Source organism: Hypomesus transpacificus, unplaced genomic scaffold, assembly GCF_021917145.1.
Source record: "Hypomesus transpacificus isolate Combined female unplaced genomic scaffold, fHypTra1 scaffold_184, whole genome shotgun sequence".
NCBI classification, from domain to species: Eukaryota; Metazoa; Chordata; class Actinopteri; order Osmeriformes; family Osmeridae; genus Hypomesus; species Hypomesus transpacificus.
In genome coordinates, this window is record NW_025813733.1 from 108,368 (window position 1) to 126,395 (window position 18,028).

The 18,028-nt window shown below is 51.2% G+C and overlaps 1 protein-coding gene across 2 annotated transcripts; it reads left to right on the forward strand.

Moving 5' to 3' along the window:
- Positions 1-3,131: 3,131 nt before the first annotated feature.
- Positions 3,132-15,798, forward strand: qser1 (glutamine and serine rich 1). 2 transcript variants are annotated; one of them, XM_047051850.1, is made up of 13 exons: positions 3,132-3,526; positions 6,466-6,569; positions 7,429-7,596; positions 7,843-11,238; positions 11,839-12,134; positions 12,318-12,434; positions 13,012-13,145; positions 13,259-13,461; positions 13,747-13,878; positions 14,125-14,222; positions 14,489-14,635; positions 14,897-14,992; positions 15,649-15,798. In XM_047051850.1, exons 1-13 carry the CDS (start codon positions 3,420-3,422, stop codon positions 15,787-15,789), a joined length of 5,139 nt encoding a protein of 1,712 aa, XP_046907806.1. In that variant the 5' UTR covers positions 3,132-3,419; the 3' UTR covers positions 15,790-15,798. The 2 variants fall into 2 exon arrangements, with proteins under 2 accessions (XP_046907806.1, XP_046907807.1); XM_047051851.1 differs by lacking the exon at positions 3,132-3,526 and adding an exon at positions 6,239-6,342.
- Positions 15,799-18,028: the final 2,230 nt, after the last annotated feature.

Sequence of the window (18,028 nt, forward strand, 5' to 3'; positions counted from 1 at the left end):
ATGGTTTAGTCCACGGACATTGTAACTCACTACGGTCAGTTTATCCATGTGGATAACAGTACCCCTTCATTCTGTCTTTAAAAGTTAACATATATTTTCCAGAGATATACCCGTATTCAAAAAAAATCTTATGTGACTGCATAGTTATAAAATACACATGTAATATCCACCATTGTGGAAAACAAGAACACACAATCAGAACAAGGAAGAAGCAGACTTCCAAAAACCCGACTGATCTAACAAACATAAAATCAGTCTCAACAAGGACGGAGAGTTGTGACAGGTCTCTCCGGGGGTGTGCACTCAGTGCGTCTAGTCTACACGCAAGTCCGAAGTCTTTGCTATGGCCTGTGGTGCTCGTGGAAGTGGAGCGTAAAGAAACAAAAAAGAAAAGCTCCTCGGTTGAGGAGAACCTGTTTTTTTTTTTTTTTTTTACATAATATTAATAAACTTTCTATGATCAAACTAGCCAGAAAATATTAATCTTACCAATAAACTGAATCCTCATTTCCCTCAAAGTCTACTCACAGCCCAGTGCTTTTACTTGTTCCTTCGTTATCGCCGTGAAGGAAGCTTTTCAGATCTGCATTGGACATCACGTTCGCTCTGTTTGATGTTGAAGTCTCAGTCCAGCTATTCCGTAAAAGTCCTGCCCTGAGCGTCTCACATTCTTCCAGGTGTACATGGATACCGATCGCATGAAGTGTTGGTGCCGCATCCGACAGTGTCATGAAGGTCTTAGCTCCTGTCTTCAGGTGAATTTTCAGCTTGGCAGGGAACGGCGATTGAGCTTTTATGTTCTTTTCTTTAAGTTGCTTTATCACCTCCCTAACTTGCTTGCGTTTCTTCTGGATGTCAGACGTGTAGTCTTGGTCAAAGAAGATCTTCTGCCCTTTATACATCACTCCTCCTCGGTGTTTCCATGCTTCTTGAATTACCAATTCCTTAGTTCTGAAGTCGAGGAATCTGACGATGATCGACCTCGGAGGGCTCCCTGGGTCTGTCGGTTTCATGGTCAGAGATCGGTGTGCCCTCACTATATTTAAATTCAAGTCTTCTGGTAATGTCAGTGATGTTCGGATGAGATTGCTTATGTAGCTCAGCATATCATTGCTTTCGTTATCTTCTGTTACTCCGTACACACGGAGATTGTTGCGTCTAGCTCTGGACTCTAGATCCACACATTTTGCCGTTAGGCTGGCATCTCGTTGTAGCAGATAGCGAAGGGCCCTTTCATGTCTTTGTGTCTTATCTTCGGCAGCCCCTAGCCTCTGCTCGTACTCTGTCACTCGTTGTTCAAGTTGTGTCGTCCTTTCAGCTACCTCTCTGAGCGCAGTTTCTACTCTTGCTAACGAGTTTTTGGTGTCTGCAGAGGCTTCAGAATGTTCATTCCTGAATGTGCGCAACTCGGCTAGCACAGCCGCCATGTTCTCGTCCTTGCCTGAGTCACTTTGACTTTGTTGGTCTTTGTAGGGTTTTGGAGTTTTGTTGTTCTTCTTTTCGTTCTCTTTTCGAACACTAGACATCACGGATAATTATTGTGAGTAGTTTAGATGGGAAACAAAAGTGTAATTAAATTTTGGCCAGTTTTTAAAAGTTCTCCTCCAGGAGCTTCCGAATCAGGCTGTTGCCTCGGTCATGACGTCACAGGAAGTCCCTTCACTCAGTTGTTGTACTTTTACATTTAGCAGACGCTCTTATCCAGAGCGACTCACAGTAAGTACAGGGACCTTCCCCCGAGGCAAGTAGGGTGAAGTGCCTTGCCAAAGGACACAACGTCATTTTGCACGGCCGGGATCGAACCGGCAACCTTCTGATTACTAGCCCGATTCCCTAACCGCTCAGCCACCTGACTCCTTGTAGGAGATCAATGTGGTGCTTTTGGTAGACAAATGAACATGTAAACAAATCTGGTCTGGTAGATAAAATAATCCCACAGTGTGGAAATCTGCAGGATTACAGCAGCGTAGAGCTTGTGCAAACTTTACATTCAAGAGTAAAAACAACATAGTACAAAAACAACAATGTAGCAAAATAAGTAATAAACAGTAGTAAATGAGTAGGTAAGTACAGTGCAGAGCTGCAGTAACTAAATAGGATCAGAAAAATCTGGCATATACAGGCAGAATAATTGAATTAAACTGTGTATTAGTATTGTATACAATATATTGCACAGATGTGTTTGGTGGTTTACTGGGAGCACAGCTGGTTGTTCAGCCTGACAGCAGCAGGAAGGAAGGACCTGCGGAACCTCTCCTTCACACACCGTAGGTGAATCAGCTGGTGGCTGAAGGAGCTGCCAGGGCGTCCCGCATGGGGTGGGAGGTGTTGTCCATCAGGGATGATAGTTTAGCAGTTATCCTCCTGGCTCCCACCACCTCCACTGTATCCAGTGGACACCCCAGCTCACTGCTGGCCTTCTTGACTAGCTTGTTCAGTGTCCTCCTGGCTCCCATCACCTCCACTGTATCCAGTGGACACCCCAGCTCACTGCTGGCCTTCTTGACTAGCTTGTTCAGTGTCCTCCTGTCAGCAGCCGAGACGCTGCTTCCCCAGCAGGCCCCTCCAAGATGGCTGATGCCACCAGCACGTCCTCAGGAGCGCTCTCTGTACTCCTGAGGATCTCGGTCTCCTCTGCTCTGTCCCCCTGATTGTGTGGTACAGACACAACATGTGTATAACTTGTGAAGTATAAGTTCCCCAACACTAATAACATTACTAATATAAGGGACGAAAGCATATCAAACATTGCTTTAGAGCTGTTTATAATTAAGTGGATAACTACTTTTATTTATTATTATCCGAGTCTTCCACCGTTCATCTTCCTCTTGAACTCGTCAATTTGTTTGTCCTGGAATCTGTTGTGTGAAGTAAGTATTTCGGAACAATTTCTTCTCCTGGGAAGGGAGGAATTCGGGCTGCAATCTGAATGTTCAGTGAAACAGCAGTTGAATGAAAGTTAACCAAAACTCCTATACAGTTAAAACGGAAGACATTCAACGGTGCGAAGTGAATGACAGTAGAAAATGGAGGTGATGTCCAGAAACAAGTAAGACAGTACAACATTGACTCGCATCTGGCACTCAGACGGATGACAAAACACATATTTAACTCTTTTTTTTTATTTGGAAAACTTCTAGCGCGTCCGCGGTGCACTCTGGGAAATAAACCAACATGGGTACTTGGACCCGCTGTCAGCATGCAGGGGCAGCATAGACTAATTATGGAAAATTAAGAATGATTATTAGTAAACTCATTTTAGACAAAAGCAGAGTTGTACCGCATCCCTGCATACATTGACGGCGCCTAACGATCTATGGTGCGTGAGAATGTGATTGTTTCTGCCGGCCCCGCGCTCGTATGTGTGCCTGCTGCCTCACAAAGCTCCGGGGAAGCGCCGTTCTTCCAGCCTTCGCCGGATGATGGACCGCAATTACCCGACATCCAGCTTCGTGGATCCGCTGGTCCCACCAGCGCAGACCGTAGCTTGGGCCTATGATCGCAGCCCTTCCAGCATCAAGCCAAGGTAAAACATGAAGGGGAGGGCGGATCACCTTCCTAAGAAAACTCCGGTGATGGGAAGGCCTAGCAAAACAAAAACCTTGCCAAATATGACCAGTTTACCTGCCCTCCAGAGCGGTTCGGTCGGGGAGTGTACGGCTAGCTAAGAACCTTAGAGTTAGTATTTATGACAGCCTTGAAATATATGGCATCCGTACGCCACTAATTTTACTAGCAGTGTGCTGCATGGTATTAGCACAAAAGCCAGGCAGACTGCATGAGCATGCAGGTCAAGTGTTAGCTTTTGGAAAGAAACAGCAAATTTAGCTAACTATTAGCTACTTCGTGTTCTGGTGCCAAAAACCGCTATCAGATGATAAACACGATCAAGGAACAAAATGCCAAAGCCAGTGCATTTGTTTGCCAGGTGCACATGTGTAGTTTAGAGCTTTGAGCAAGTCTAGCTTTGCTAACTCTCATTAAATAATATATTACGCAACATATAGATACTTTGCACGTTTGGGATTGTTGTGTTGAGGATTTGAAAGCGTTGTGTCTCAGATTCACTATCCGTTATCTGCATATTCAACATATCCAAACCATTAGTAACCATAGTCAACATATCCACACCACATTAGTAACCATTAGTCACGGACCGATTGTGTGCCGTCCTCTACATTATTTACCAACACCATGAGCAATGACAGGACAATAATTATAGTACGATTTAGGCCACATGCTAATAAGTGTGTGGTTTGAACAATGCTGATTTGGTGTAGCTTTGTAGTGGTTAACTGTGCTATGGAAAAAGTGTGTGTGTAGATATTAAAAAATATGGAACCGCATGGATAAATCCGCAATTTAAATTTGGGCCATGCCAGTTTGCCCTAGTTATGGCACCTACTAACAGGAAGACAGACAGAAGATGTCAGTGTCATAGATGACCAGCCTGTGAAACTTCAGCCTGGAACCTATCCTGTTGTTAATCCCCGATACAGACAGACCCCTGTGCCTAGAAAAAACGAGAAACTTCCTTCCTTTTCATGAATCGCTGCTTCTAATTCTCAGGCCTGCGCCACAAGTGCAGCCCTGCCGCCCGGCCCTCCAGGACCGCTGACTCTGTTGTCTCAGTGTTTTGACATCTGTCATACTGCTCTTACTGGCCTCCTGTGGTCCTGGAATGAGCCCAGGGTCTCTTACTGGCCTCCTGTGGTCCTGGAACGAGCCCAGGGTCTCTCACTGGCTCTCACATGCCCTGTTGGGATGGACTTCTGAAATCCACCACGATCGTTTCGGATAATCGAATCGTCTCATTTCCTGTGGAGGTTTGTCTCGGGTCAGTTTACTGAGATGCAGGGCAGGGAGTGTCCTGCATTAGGGCCGCGGTGCTGGACGTGACTGTGAGCTTTTACTTGTCTCGGCAGGAAATGGTTTCTAAACGGCGCTTGCTTGTACATTACAAGGTCTTGGTAGGTACATGATTTGTTGAAACTAGAACTGGAGGAAAGACGCTTAGAGCAGCCAACGACTACCCATGTTCCTTCTGTACCATCCACACCCTGGGGGAGACTAGCGGGGGGAGATGGGAAATACCCCCCAGGGGAAACACTGTCCTCATGGTGTTATATCAGTCAAGAGAGGGAGAGAGGAGCACAGAGTCTAGAGAGGGTGAGGGAGAGAGGGTGAGGGAGAGAGGGAGGGGGGGAGAGAGAGAGAGAAGTCTCTTACATCCAGCTGTGTGTTCTCCTAGGCCAGCTGTTTGTCTCCTGGAGGGAGCATTAGTCTGCCTGGCCATGTTTCATCCAGCCAATAACTCTGCTCATGTAGCTTCAAGAAGAACAGCAGGATCAGGGGCAGGATCTTCAGTCGTCTGAGATTTGAGTTCTTTTTAAACATTATATTCAGATAAATCAATGTGTTGACATCCATGCATAATTTCAGTTTCTAAGGACTAAGCTTTTTTCCATCATCAGTGCTTCATCCTTGAAGATGTGGATATGACTGTGCTCTGGAGGGTTGTGAAGGAAGATTGGAAGTGAAAATCGAGGCCAAAGTTCAGAACTCAGCCTCAACTATCAACCACATGCAGGGGCTGGCTCTCTGGTCTCCTCCTCTGGTCCTCTCCTCTGGTCCTCTCCTCTGGTCCTCTCCTCTGGTCCTCTCCTCTGGTCCTCTCCTCTGGTCCTCTCCTCTGGTCTCCTCCTCTGGTCTCCTCCTCTGGTCTCCTCTGGTCCTCTCCTCTGGTCCTCTCCTCTGGTCCTCTTCTGCGTAGCATGAGGGCTTCCTGTGTGAAAAGGACAGGTTTCAGATGGTAGACAAACGTCTTTCTCAACCGTAGCCCTCCTTGTCATGTCCGGACCCGTCTCCTCCTCTGGTCGTCTCCTCCGTCTCTCCTCCGCCTCGCTGGGCCCCTTGTGATAGTGATGCTTTTCCCTAGCAAACTGAGAGCTTTGTGCGACTCTCACCTTCGACAGGAAGCCAAGAGGAGCACGGCCATGTCAATTCTGTTTGAGTTTCATAGAGCCTTATGTTGTGCTGCGCCTGAGAGACCGTGGTGACTAAGCTACTAGGAACTCGGGTCACGTGCTTGTGAAGCTAGCACAGCTATCGCTAAGAGGAACAGCAGGACGTAGGGGGTCCTACGATGGTCACGGTTCGTGTGAATTGCTGGAAAAACTAGTATGGGCATGTAGTTTAGCTATTCAGCTGTAGTCTGACATCACCAGACCAATTTGCGTATTAGTTTGGAACCTCATTTTCAACCTTAACCAAAGTGAAACCTCTTGAGCTAGTCGATGAGATATACACAGTCAAGTTTCTTGCGTGTCCAGGAATGTTTGGGTTAGTTTGAGTAGTATTTACCTGTGTATTGTCTTTGTTCGAGTGAGACTGTTCACCTCATATCCTGTGTGCCTGTTTGTGTGTGTGTGTGCCTGTGTGTGTTTGTGTGCGTGTTCCTCGTAGTTCCAGTTATGGTGCCACACACCTGGAGTCAGAGCTGCTCCAAAGACAGACTTATGTCTCCACTCATCAACTACCCACCTACACCTCTACACACCACCCTACAGGTGAGTTACACCTCCACACACCACCCTACAGGTGAGCTACACCTCCACACACTACCCTACCCCTCTACACACCACCCTACCCCTCTACACACTACCCTACCCCTCTACACACTACCCTACCCCTCTACACACCACCCTACCCCTCTACACACCACCCTACCCCTCTACGCACCACCCTACAGGTGAGTTACACCTCCACACACCACCCTACACCTCTACACACTACCCTACAGGTGAGTTACACTAACACTAGAGCCTGACCGATAAAGGATTTTTAAGGCCGATACCAATATGAATATTTGGTTATTTAAAAATCTGATATATCGGCCAATATATATATATATATAAATATTATTTATTTTTAATCTAGAAATGCATAACAAATGCTTATTGTCACAACAGAACAAAGGAACATCAACATATTTTCACGTTCTGATAAATAAAATATATAAAAATACAAGCTTAAGATATGAAACTTAAAGTCCTTTGAACAGGGACTGTGGACAAACTGCAACGCCAACACTCATAACATGGTTGAAGGGTGTTTCGTCCGTTTTTTATTTAATTTATTAATTTATCTGTAATTATTTATCTGTGTATATATATTTATATATTTTACATCAATATTGTCTTTATATGATATCTATTATAAATGCCAATACCGATAGTTTGGAAAATTTCTAATATCGGCCGATAATATCGGCCCGCCGATATTACGGTCGGGCTCTAACAACACCCTCTCTCTCTTTCTCTCCCTCTCCCTCTCTCTCTCTCTCTCTCTCTCTCTCTCTCTCTCTCTCTCTCTCTCTCTCTCCTCTCCCTCTCTCTCTCTCTCTCTCTCTCTCTCTCTCTCTCTCAGGTCTGTCTGGGGTGTTTGACTCAAGCGGTAGCACCACTGAGACCTCCATAATGAACTTCCTGTCTGCCATGGAGTCTAGAAGCGTGCAGGCTGGTCCTGCCTGCTCTGTGCTGCCCTCTATGCTGCCCTCTATGCTGCCCTCCTTCAGACCGCCCTCCTGGTCCGCCGGTAAACACGCCGCATGTACACCTCAACACCATACATGTACACTTTTACATTTTACGTTTAAACATTTATATTAGCAATTTACATTTACACCTTGATATTTTACATTTACACATTTGTGTTTAACATTTCCCTTTACACATAAAATGTTGAAAGTACTGCAGTAACTTCAAGGATCAGAAGTCCATAATTAAATTATTTGAATGATTAGAGGAGTTGTTATTGAACTGTTTCCTGTTTCCTGTACAGGTACAAACTCCTCCACCACAGAGCTGTATCTGACTGGGGCCTTGCCTTCAACCGCCACCTTCCCCTCCCCCGCCGCCCTCTCAGCCTATCAGCACGTGGGTGCCTCCCCCTCCCCCGCCACCCTCTCAGCCTATCAGCACGTGGGTGCCTTCCCCCCCAGGTGCTACACCTCCACCCCCTCCCTGACCCTCCAGGACCCCGTCTTCAGCACCTCCAGTGGCCTGCTCCCTCACCACGACCCCCTGCTCCACCTCAAACCCAGTCAGGCCGCCCTGGCCTTCAACCACCTCCCCGCTCTATCCCCGGGCAGCGCCCTGCCCATCCAGTCCTCCACGTATCGCTCTGCCCAGGAGTCCGCCCCCCACCTCCTGCAGCCTCAGTTCAGCCTCCTTCCCCAGACGCTGGCCTCCGCCCAGCCGGCCTCCGCCCAGCCTGCCTCCGCCCAGCCGACCTCGCTGCCTTACGGATCGCCCGTGTTCTCGGGCTCAGTGGAGAGAGCGCTCCAGAGGGAGTGTAGCGTGATCAAGCACCACCAGAGGCCTTCCAGCGGCCAGGCCGCCCCCGAGCAACTCCCCGGCTCCCTGCAAGGGTACCTGGGCTCCGGTGATGGGGACGTGTCCTACCAGCAGGACCCCTCCAGGCACACCCCCGGGCCCAGCCCCCCCGTGGAGCCAGACCCCTCCCAGGGGGTCAACGGCACCCCCCAGCCCAAACCAGACTCGGCTTCTCAGACCGGGCTCCAGCAATCTCAGGCCTATTCCTCCTCCTCCGACCCGTCTCCCGGTTACTCCTCCTCCTCCGGGGGGGCCAAGGCTAAAGACTGTTCTTCCGAAATGGCCCCCCATCCCTCGGACGGCGGGGAAGGTCACCCCCACTCCCAGAGCCACGCGGCAGGAGGGTCCCCTGAGAGTTACCCCTCCCCAGGGCAGAAGCAAAGCTCGGTGACAGCCAGCCAGCAGTCAGCCGGCCAGCTTCCCAGCCTGCTAGCCATCAGCCACTCTCAGAGCTACCCCACCTCCCACAGCCAGACGCAGGTTTCCTTCACCTCCTCGGATAAACTGCCTTCCCTTTACAAGACTATGTCCTCCTTCTCAGACCAGGCAGGCAGCGGGCTGGCGGTCAGTCAGTCTCTGGTGTACTCCTCCAGTCAGGGCCAGGATGCTCAGTACGCTGCCCAGGCCTTGTGTCTGGGGAGTCTGTCCCAGGCCTACACCCCCAGCCACTCTCAGGGCGCCCCCAACGTGAGTTACCCGTCGCAGTCACAGGGGCAAGATTCCTCCACTCAGAGCTATGTCGCAGGACAATCCCTCTCCTCCTCCTACCCCCAGCCGCGGGCCCAGTCTCTGGCCACCACCAACTCTATGCAGGGCTACGTCTTAATGCAGCCCTCACCTGTGGGGAAGACCGACAGCAGCCTGACCCTGTCGCAGACACACCCCCAGAAGTACCTGCTGCCCACGCCGTCACCCACCTTCTCCACCGCCACGCACGCTCAAGCCTTACAGAACAACAACCGGTCCTCTGGACCGCAGGACCTCAAGCCGGCCTACGGGAAGCTGAAACTGGAGGAGCTCCACATCCAGGAGCTCCAGGCGCTCCAGCAAGCCTCCCTGGACGCCTCCTGCCCCGGCAGCAGCAACATGGCCGGCCCCAACAACGTGGTTTACGTGGTCTCCAAAATGGACGACCGCTACAACACGCAGAGCGTGATCCGGAGCAGCTTGCGCTCCGAGGAGCAGATGCTGGGTCACCTGACCCCGGGTCACCTGACCCAGGGGAAGGACGAGCGTCTGCTGCCCTCTCACAGCCAGCTCGGGAGCCGGGCCAACACGTGCGGAGCCCCCGATCCAAAGACGACCAACAACCCCCAGATCCTGTCTTCCCACGTCTCCCTGAGCGCCGAGGAACTCAAACATCACTCACACCTGCTACGCGCCCCCGAGCCGCTGCAACAAAGCCAGCAGGTGCTGACCTCCAGGGCCCAGGCCGATCATAGCCAGGCACGCAGCCAGGCAGCCCACACCCAGTTCATAAGGGTCCCCAACACTCAGGTGCTGCTGGACCCCAGTCAGATGATTCTGCTGCAGCAGCCCCTCATCCACCCGGGACACCACCCCTCCAAGGGGGTCTCGGCACACGTGCAACAGAACCAGAACCACGCCTCAAGCCCGGGCCAAGTGCAGTACCTTCATCTGAATGGAGAGATGATCGGCCACAGCGGACTCAACGGCAGCCACCAGGGGTCTGGGGCGATGGACTCCACCAAACACCTCTTACCCAAAGATCCTTACGACCAGGCCGTGGTTCAGCAGGACAACAAGCACCAGTTCCCCCTCAACTCCATCTGCTTCCCAGAATCCATCCTGCTGGCCGACGAGAGGAACATCCTGTCCAACGTGGACGACATCCTGGCGGCCACTGCGGCCGCATGCGGGGTCACGCCCCACGACTTTGTCAAAGCCACATCCGACGGGGACATGGCGGACTCCAAGGGCCACTTCCAGACGGTGGAGCCCAGACACGTGTCCCCGGGGTTCTCCTCGTCTCAGCACGCCATCATCGCCAACACTAGCTCCTCCCACGCCATGACACTAAACGGGAGCCACGTGACCTCGGACGGACGACCCGGTCACCCTAGCAACGGGTCCGATCTCCACGCCAACGGTGGGGTGGATGTTGAGGAGGACTACAAGCTGGGCTACGACCCGTCGGGCCTCACGGGCAAGACCCCGGCCCGGGGCACGAAGGCCATCAAGAGGGAGGACGCGCTGGTGGAGTGCTCCTCCGAGGCTTTCCCCAGGAAGCGGGCGCGGCCCCGGACCGCAGGGCCAGGCAGACCAGCCGGGCAAGAGGAGGAGGAGGCCGGCAGGAGAGCAGCCAAGCGCGGGGGGGTTCAGGCCAAGCGGCAGAACTCGCGTGGCAGCGACACCAGCTCGCCCTCCACCTCGGACGGCGTCTACGACGGATACCAGCAGCACGAACGCATCAGGCAGAAGATCCGTGAGGTGGAGGAGAAACAACCAGAGGTCAAGACCGGATTCATCGGTTCCTTCCTGGATTTCCTCAAATCAGGCCCCAAGCAGCACTTCTCCTCCACGCCCGCACGCGCCGCCAGTCGCTCCAGGAAACCCTCCTCCAAACCCCCCCCTTGCCCCTTGCCCCCCCTGCCACCCAAACTCCAGCCCCCAGGTGACCCTGTGTTGCCCCAGGAGGGCCACGCGGGGGTGAGCTTGCAGCAGAAGCGCCTGGAGGAGGACCTCCAGAGGAACCTGGAGACCCTGCCCTCCTTCAGCTCTGACGAGGAGGAAAGTGTGGGCAGGAACCAGGCGCTGCAGAACAGCATCACCTCGGCCCTCTCAGCCCTGGACGAGCCAGGGGACAGGAGACAGAGGACAGGTCAGTAGCTCTCGAGACGCTCACTGCTCTCTGCTGACCACATGTGGGATTGAAACCTTTGTAATGATGATCCCCAAGGGATGGGTGTTGCTCAGTCAGTTGTAGAGAGTTTGTGCTTTGCAGATTGAAAAGTTGCAGGTTCAAGTCCCCCTTTAGTACGTCACTTAGGATAAAAGCATATGCTAAATGAATGCAGTGTAATTTCATTACTATGGCTGGTGTCACACTGGAGACAGAATACAATCCCTATAGCAAACAAATCCAGTTTTGTATCTCTCCTCTCCCTTCCCCCTCCTCTCTTCTCCTCTCCTCTCCCTTCCCCCTCCTCTCCTCTCCCTTCCCCCTCCTCTCTTCTCCTCTCCCTTCCCCCTCCTCTCTTCTACTCTCCCTTCCCCCTCCTCTCTTCTCCTCTCCCTTCCCCCTCCTCTCTTCTCCTCTCCCTCCCCCCCTCTCTCTCCTCTCCTCTCCTCTCCTCTCCTCTCCTCTCCTCTCCTCTCCTCTCCTCTCCTCTCCTCTCCTCTCCTCTCCTCTCCCCTCCCTCCCTCCCTCCCTCCCTCCCTCCCTCCTCTCCTCTCCTCTCCCCTCCTCCCCTCTCCACAGACACCAGACTCTCCTCCTCCCTTCTCCTCAAGTCAGACCAGACTCCCAGCATGCCTCAGCCTGTTGCTAAAGCGGAGGTGCGGCAGAAGGACTCTCCCAGGGAGCCCTCGGCAACGGCGTCGTCGGGGCGGGAGGGGGCAAGGGAGGCCCCGCCCCCAGGCCTGCTGGCCGCGCGGCTGAGCAGCGTGGCGGTGGAGGGACAGACGGACGAGGATCTGTCGGACAGCGGAGGGGAGGGGATGTATCGGGAGAGGGATGAGTTTGTGGTCAGGAACGAGGACATCGAGAGTCTGGAGGTAGGGAGGGAGGGAGGGAGGGAGGGAGGGAGGGAGGGAGGGAGGGAGGGAGGGAGGGAGGGAGGGAGGAGGAAGAGGGGATTTTTTTTTTTCATTGGAGATTTATAAAAATTGGTTAGTTGTAGCCCTTGTTGCTGGTTTCTGATGCTGTGTGTGTGTGTGTGTGTGTGTGTGTGTCTTTAGGTGACATTGACAGCTGGCAGGGAGCCCCCAGCCATCTGGAAGGTCCAGAAGGCTCTGCTGCAGAAGTTTGTTCCTGAGCTGAGAGACGGGAGGAGAGTGTTCTCAGCAACCAACAGCGTCAGTACACACACACACACACACACCATGCATTCACACGCACACACACCACACACGCACACAAACACCCTCCTACTGTTGTCAGTGCTGTGTAACCCCGAGTGTTCCTCCCTGTGTGTAGTACCTGGGTTACTAACCCGAGTGTTCCTCCCTGTGTGGTACCTGGGTTACTAACCCGAGTGTTCCTCCCTGTGTGGTACCTGGGTTACTAACCCGAGTGTTCCTCCCTGTGTAGTACCTGGGTTACTAACCCGAGTGTTCCTCCCTGTGTAGTACCTGGGTTACTAACCCGAGTGTTCCTCCCTGTGTAGTACCTGGGTTACTAACCCGAGTGTTCCTCCCTGTGTAGTACCTGGGTTACTAACCCGAGTGTTCCTCCCTGTGTAGTACCTGGGTTACTAACCCGAGTGTTCCTCCCTGTGTAGTACCTGGGTTACTAACCCGAGTGTTCCTCCCTGTGTAGTACCTGGGTTACTAACCCGAGTGTTCCTCCCTGTGTAGTACCTGGGTTACTAACCCGAGTGTTCCTCCCTGTGTAGTACCTGGGTTACTAACCCGAGTGTTCCTCCCTGTGTAGTACCTGGGTTACTTTGGCGACGCTAAGACCATGTACCGCCGGGTCTATGTCAAGTTCCTGGACACGGTCAACAAGAGGGAGTCAGTACGGGTCTGCAACCGCAAACCTCGCTGCAAACCAATGCACTCTATGAGGTACGCTGAGGAGATGGTGTGTGTGTGTTGGCCTTGAAAGCTATATTCTTCATGTCTAGATTAACCCTCCTCTCCTCCCCCCTCCTCTCCTCCCCTCCTCCTCCCTCCACCAGGGGGGCCCAGGTGAAGACACTGCTGGGCCTGAAACCGGCCCCTCCCTCTTTGACCTCTGACCGTGCCCCCCCCAGACCCCCTACGAGGCCCCGCCCCCGGCAACCCCGCCCCCGCGCTGAGGCACCGCCCAAGAAAAGGAGGAGGTGGAAGGAGGAGCTCTCGCCCTCAGACTCCTCCTCCGAGGAGCCGGCAGAGGAGACGGGTGAGGGAGTGGGGGGGTCAGAGGTCACCCCAGGTCACCTTTATTTAGACCAAGAGTTGTTTACAGGTGGAGTTATCTCCAGGCGAGACCCGTATTAGGGAGTACATACAGACACATCTACGTTGTCATGGTGATTTGAAAAATATATCTCTCTCCCTTGTCCCCTCCCTCTCTCCATCTCCCTCTCTCCCTTCTCCCCTCCCTCTCTCTCCATCTCCCTCTCTCCCCTCCCTCTCTCTCCCTTCTCCCCTCCCTCTCTCTCCCTTCTCCCCCCCGCCCCCCCAGACCTCCAGGTGTCTCCTGGGTCCAGGGTTCTTAACACCAGGACCATGAAGGACACCTTCAGTAGTTTCCTGGAGCTGCTCGTCAGCGCTGCCATGGATGCAGACGTGCTCAGCGCACTGGAGAGGGAGAACGGTGAGTGGAGGGGTGGCATGGGGCGCGCTCCCGTGACACTGTAGCCACGGTGACGCTGTAGCCATGGTTACTCTGTTGGCTCGGTGACGGTGAAACTGTCGGTACAGTGGCGCTGTAACCATGGTGATGCTGTTGGCACAGAGAGTTTGAGGGGCGGGAGGGTGTCTTATAAAACACCCTGTCTGTATGAGGATCAGAATTCCTTCTGGAAGGTTCTGCTGACATGTCACTTCCTGCGTCTCCCAGATGACCTTCTGCTGCCTCAGATGAGACAAGTCGACAGCCTGATCAGCGACAGCAGGAAACGTCTGCTGCCAAAGCTCCACATGGGGGAGCTGTTCAAGGTACCCACCCTGCATACACACTCTCTAACTCTCACCCTTTCTCTCTCTCTCTCTTTTTCTCTCTCTCTCTTTTTCTCTCTCTCTCTCTCTCTCTAACTCTCCCCCTATCTTTAACTCTCCCCCTCTCTCTCTCTCTCTCTTTTTCTCTCTCTTTTTCTCTCTCTCTATATCACATGGGGGAGCTATTCAAGGTACCCATCCTGCATACACACTCTAACTCTCCCCCTCTCTCCCACCCTCCTCTCTCTCCCTCTCCCGGTCTCCAGACAGCTCTGGACAGCTTCCCAGAGATCTCCGTGGTTACTGAGCTGAAGAAGGACGGGGAGGGTCCAGCCTTCAAGGTGCTTCTGGGCGGGAAGGCCTACAACCGCAAGACCATGAAGCCTTCCAAACCCCCCTCCACACTGCCCTTGGTACGACCCACACACCTCATTGACATTTATGTCTAACTAACCCTAATTAACCTTAACTTTTTTTTTTTTTTTTTTTTTTACAAACATTTCACATGTAACTCATTTAGCCGACGCTTTTATCCAAAGCGAGGTAAACACATTGTGGGTGTATTGATAGCATAGACAGTCTTGAAACACTTCACATGTTTGTCCACTAGAGGGGGTCATGTACCCACTGTGTCACTGCTTCCTACAGCTCACAGAACGTTTGTCTCTCTGTAGGAGTACCCAGTGGACCAGAACAACACACAGTGGTTGTCTCTCTACCACTCTCTCCAACATTACAAGTACCACACATACCTCACGTGCAAAGATGAGGTGAGACGCAGCGACATGCTACACGTGTGTGTGTGTACATGTGTCTGTGTGTGGGTGTATGTACTTGTGTGTGTACCTGTGTGTGCACGTGTCACACGCACACACCACGTAGCGACATGCTAGGTAGGCTCCCAGGAGAAGGGGGTGTTAAAGGGAACAGCGCTATCTGCCGTGACGAGCGTGTGTTGCCATGGGGAAATGAGGGTGGTCTCAGTCTGGCTGGGTCGTCCGTTGGTCAAGCAGCAAGATAAGGAGACAGTACTGTGCCCTCAGTCACCATCGATGCTCCTTCACGACCCGGGGGTGACCCGACAAGCTCATCGCTGCTCAGACAGGCCCCTCCTCTGTCTCACTGAATACCGTTTGATTGGATGTCTGTTTATTGTTATAGATATTTGTTAAATACAGTTTTTTCTTCTTTACATTCATAAATAGTTTTACTTGTTTACTAGTTTATTTTGCATTTGTTAAATATAGTATATTTCTGTTTACATTGCACTTTCGGTAAATTCATCTACATTGCACTAGGTTTAAAATGGGTTTTATTCTTCATCTTGTATCATTAAGTCACTAATCAAGCCTTCCATGACCAGCAAAGACTGCTGGCGACGGCACTAATGACCTGGGCGTTGGGTGCGCTTGTTTGTGTGTTGCAGATCGCCTCCCTGCGGGTGCGTGCAGGGGCGCTGGGGCAGGACCAGGCGGTGCAGCTGTGCATGCAGAACGCAGCCTGGGTGGAGGTTCTGTTCAACCGCTACGGAGAGCTGCTCAACCAGGTGCAGCTAGCCTGCAGATAGCTGGGGGGAGGGGGGACGGGGATGGGGAGGGAGCGGTAGTGGGGAGGGAGGGATATGGGTTGGGGGAGGGATGGGGGGGTGATTAGGGATGAGAGGAGGGGGGGACTCCATCCAGAGAGTAAGGAGGGGAGGGGACCTGTCTGGAGACGGGGGGGAGGGGGGGGGGGCAACCTGTGACTGGACCCCACTCCCTCTGTCTTGTTTTTGAAAGCACTAATTGGAAGACCCATCGTCATAACAACAACATGGGGAGGGGCTTCAGCCTGGCACCCCATTGGCTGGATGCAGTGTAGGGGAACTAGCAGGATGCCACACACACACACACACACGTGTCATAAACCTGTTCATTATACGCTTAGTTGTTTTAATTATTTTCTCTGTATTATTATTATTATTATTTTATATCCTTTTTTGTAAATCGCAACCAATGAGCATGCACTAGATAGAAAGCATAGGAAGTAGAAGCCAGCCAATCAGAACACAGAGCCCTGAGGACCTGCAGCAAGCCTTTGTCAACTTTCAACGAGTTAAGATTGAGGTTGGGTTATTACTTATTATGTATAAATATATAAACATAAATAAATATATATGTGAAACATCCATTTTCAGAATGGAGTGCCAAATTTATATATATAATGTACATTTTGTATAAAAACAAAAAAGGGGGGGATGGGGTTAGTTTTATCACAGTGATTATTTTAAGGAAGAGTTTGATATAATATAGATACTTACCTTTTTGTAGCTTCATAACTCTTTCACTCAATCAAGTGATAGGACCCTGGATGTGAAGACGGTGTAATTCTAACTGCTTTTTTTAAATTGCATTACCTTCACTTGTATGTGAGGTAAAAAAATAAAATTATGAAATAAAAAATTAAAAAAAGATTACAACAAAGGCCTTTAGTTCTTTAGAAAATTTTATCACTAATAGATGTATTTTTCACAGGAGGAAATATTTGTTTTATGTTCATTACTCTTTGTAATACACTTTTCCATCTTTTTTAGAGAAGATTCCTTATATTGTAAGTTTATATGTCAAGAAACATTGTATGGTATCTGAAAACTATTTCTTAAAGACAGATTCTCCTGGACTTTGAACAGATTATGCAGACAGTGTTCCAATAGGTTTATTTTGCTTTTCAAGTGTGGCTGTGTTACACACTGCAATTATTTTCTAATATGTGAAAATAAATTTCCTACCAAATATGGACGTTGTGTGTCGGACACATTTTCAGGAAACATTCATATATCAACTGTGTTTGCTTTTAATCTTACATTGATTGTTTATCCAGTGACTACCTCAATGTGTGTGCGTGTGTGTGTGTTGTTTCCTGTGTGTTTGCTGGACTGGCCAGCAAACCTAACTGGTAGAATCATAGGAAAGTACTTACTAATTGTATCGGTCTCAACCATCTGATAGCATAAATAATACATCACATTGTTGAGCATGAGATAACTTTCTAGAGAAACCAGAGAGGAACCTCATCTGACAAGGTCAGGGGAGATAACACACGACTCTGGTACCACAGGCTTAAGGGCTTAATGCCGACAAGGAAGTTGAAATACTTTTCATGGCAGTGTGTGTCCTGTCTTGTTAGCAACCAGCCCAAGTTCTGAGGGTGTTCAAGCTGGTCTCCCTACACTTTCACACAGACCAGAGGGAGACTCCTTGGTGTTAACCCCTCCCTTCATGACATGTAGACTACTTTACTCACCAGGCGATGGCCACTTGCATAAGCTACATCAGAGTATGGTGTGTGTCTGTGCTTGTGTTTGTCATATTTCTGTGCATCCATGGTGTGTGTGTCTCTGTGTGTTGTGTTTCTGTCTGTCTGTGTGTGTGTGTCCAGCTCGTGACAGATGTCCTGGCTGGGAGCCAGCCCCATGGCGGGAAGCTCAGCCAGCGTCGCGCGCCCACCATGGCCTCACGACCAAACTATTTAGTGAGAAGGGGCGGCTGCCATTGTGACAGCGGCCCGTTGAATTAAATATGAATGTCCAGACGGTCACTCGGAGTGCTGAGAACGTACCAAACGCCCCGCGGATGACAATCGCGGCCCTGTGCTCCCGCCGCCGTCCGGAGAAAGCGACCTCTGTGCCCTGTCCTTTAGCTCTTGGAGGCGGGGGTCGGTGAGGGATGGCTGTAAGGATTCCGGCGCGGGCGAGGTCGGTAAGGGCGGACATGCTGTTTGACGCCATGCCCTCCAGTTGAAAATATGAATATTGATAAGCCGCATAT

What these genes read in the sequence shown, in the direction of transcription:
- qser1 (XM_047051850.1), top strand. Translation starts at nt 3,420, where the DNA reads ATGATGGACCGCAATTACCCGACATCCAGCTTCGTGGATCCGCTGGTC. An exon ending in CCTTCCAGCATCAAGCCAAG is followed by an intron (nt 3,527 to 6,465) that starts GTAAAACATGAA and finishes TGTTCCTCGTAG; the next exon opens with TTCCAGTTATGGTGCCACAC. An exon ending in AAACCAATGCACTCTATGAG is followed by an intron (nt 13,146 to 13,258) that starts GTACGCTGAGGA and finishes TCCCTCCACCAG; the next exon opens with GGGGGCCCAGGTGAAGACAC.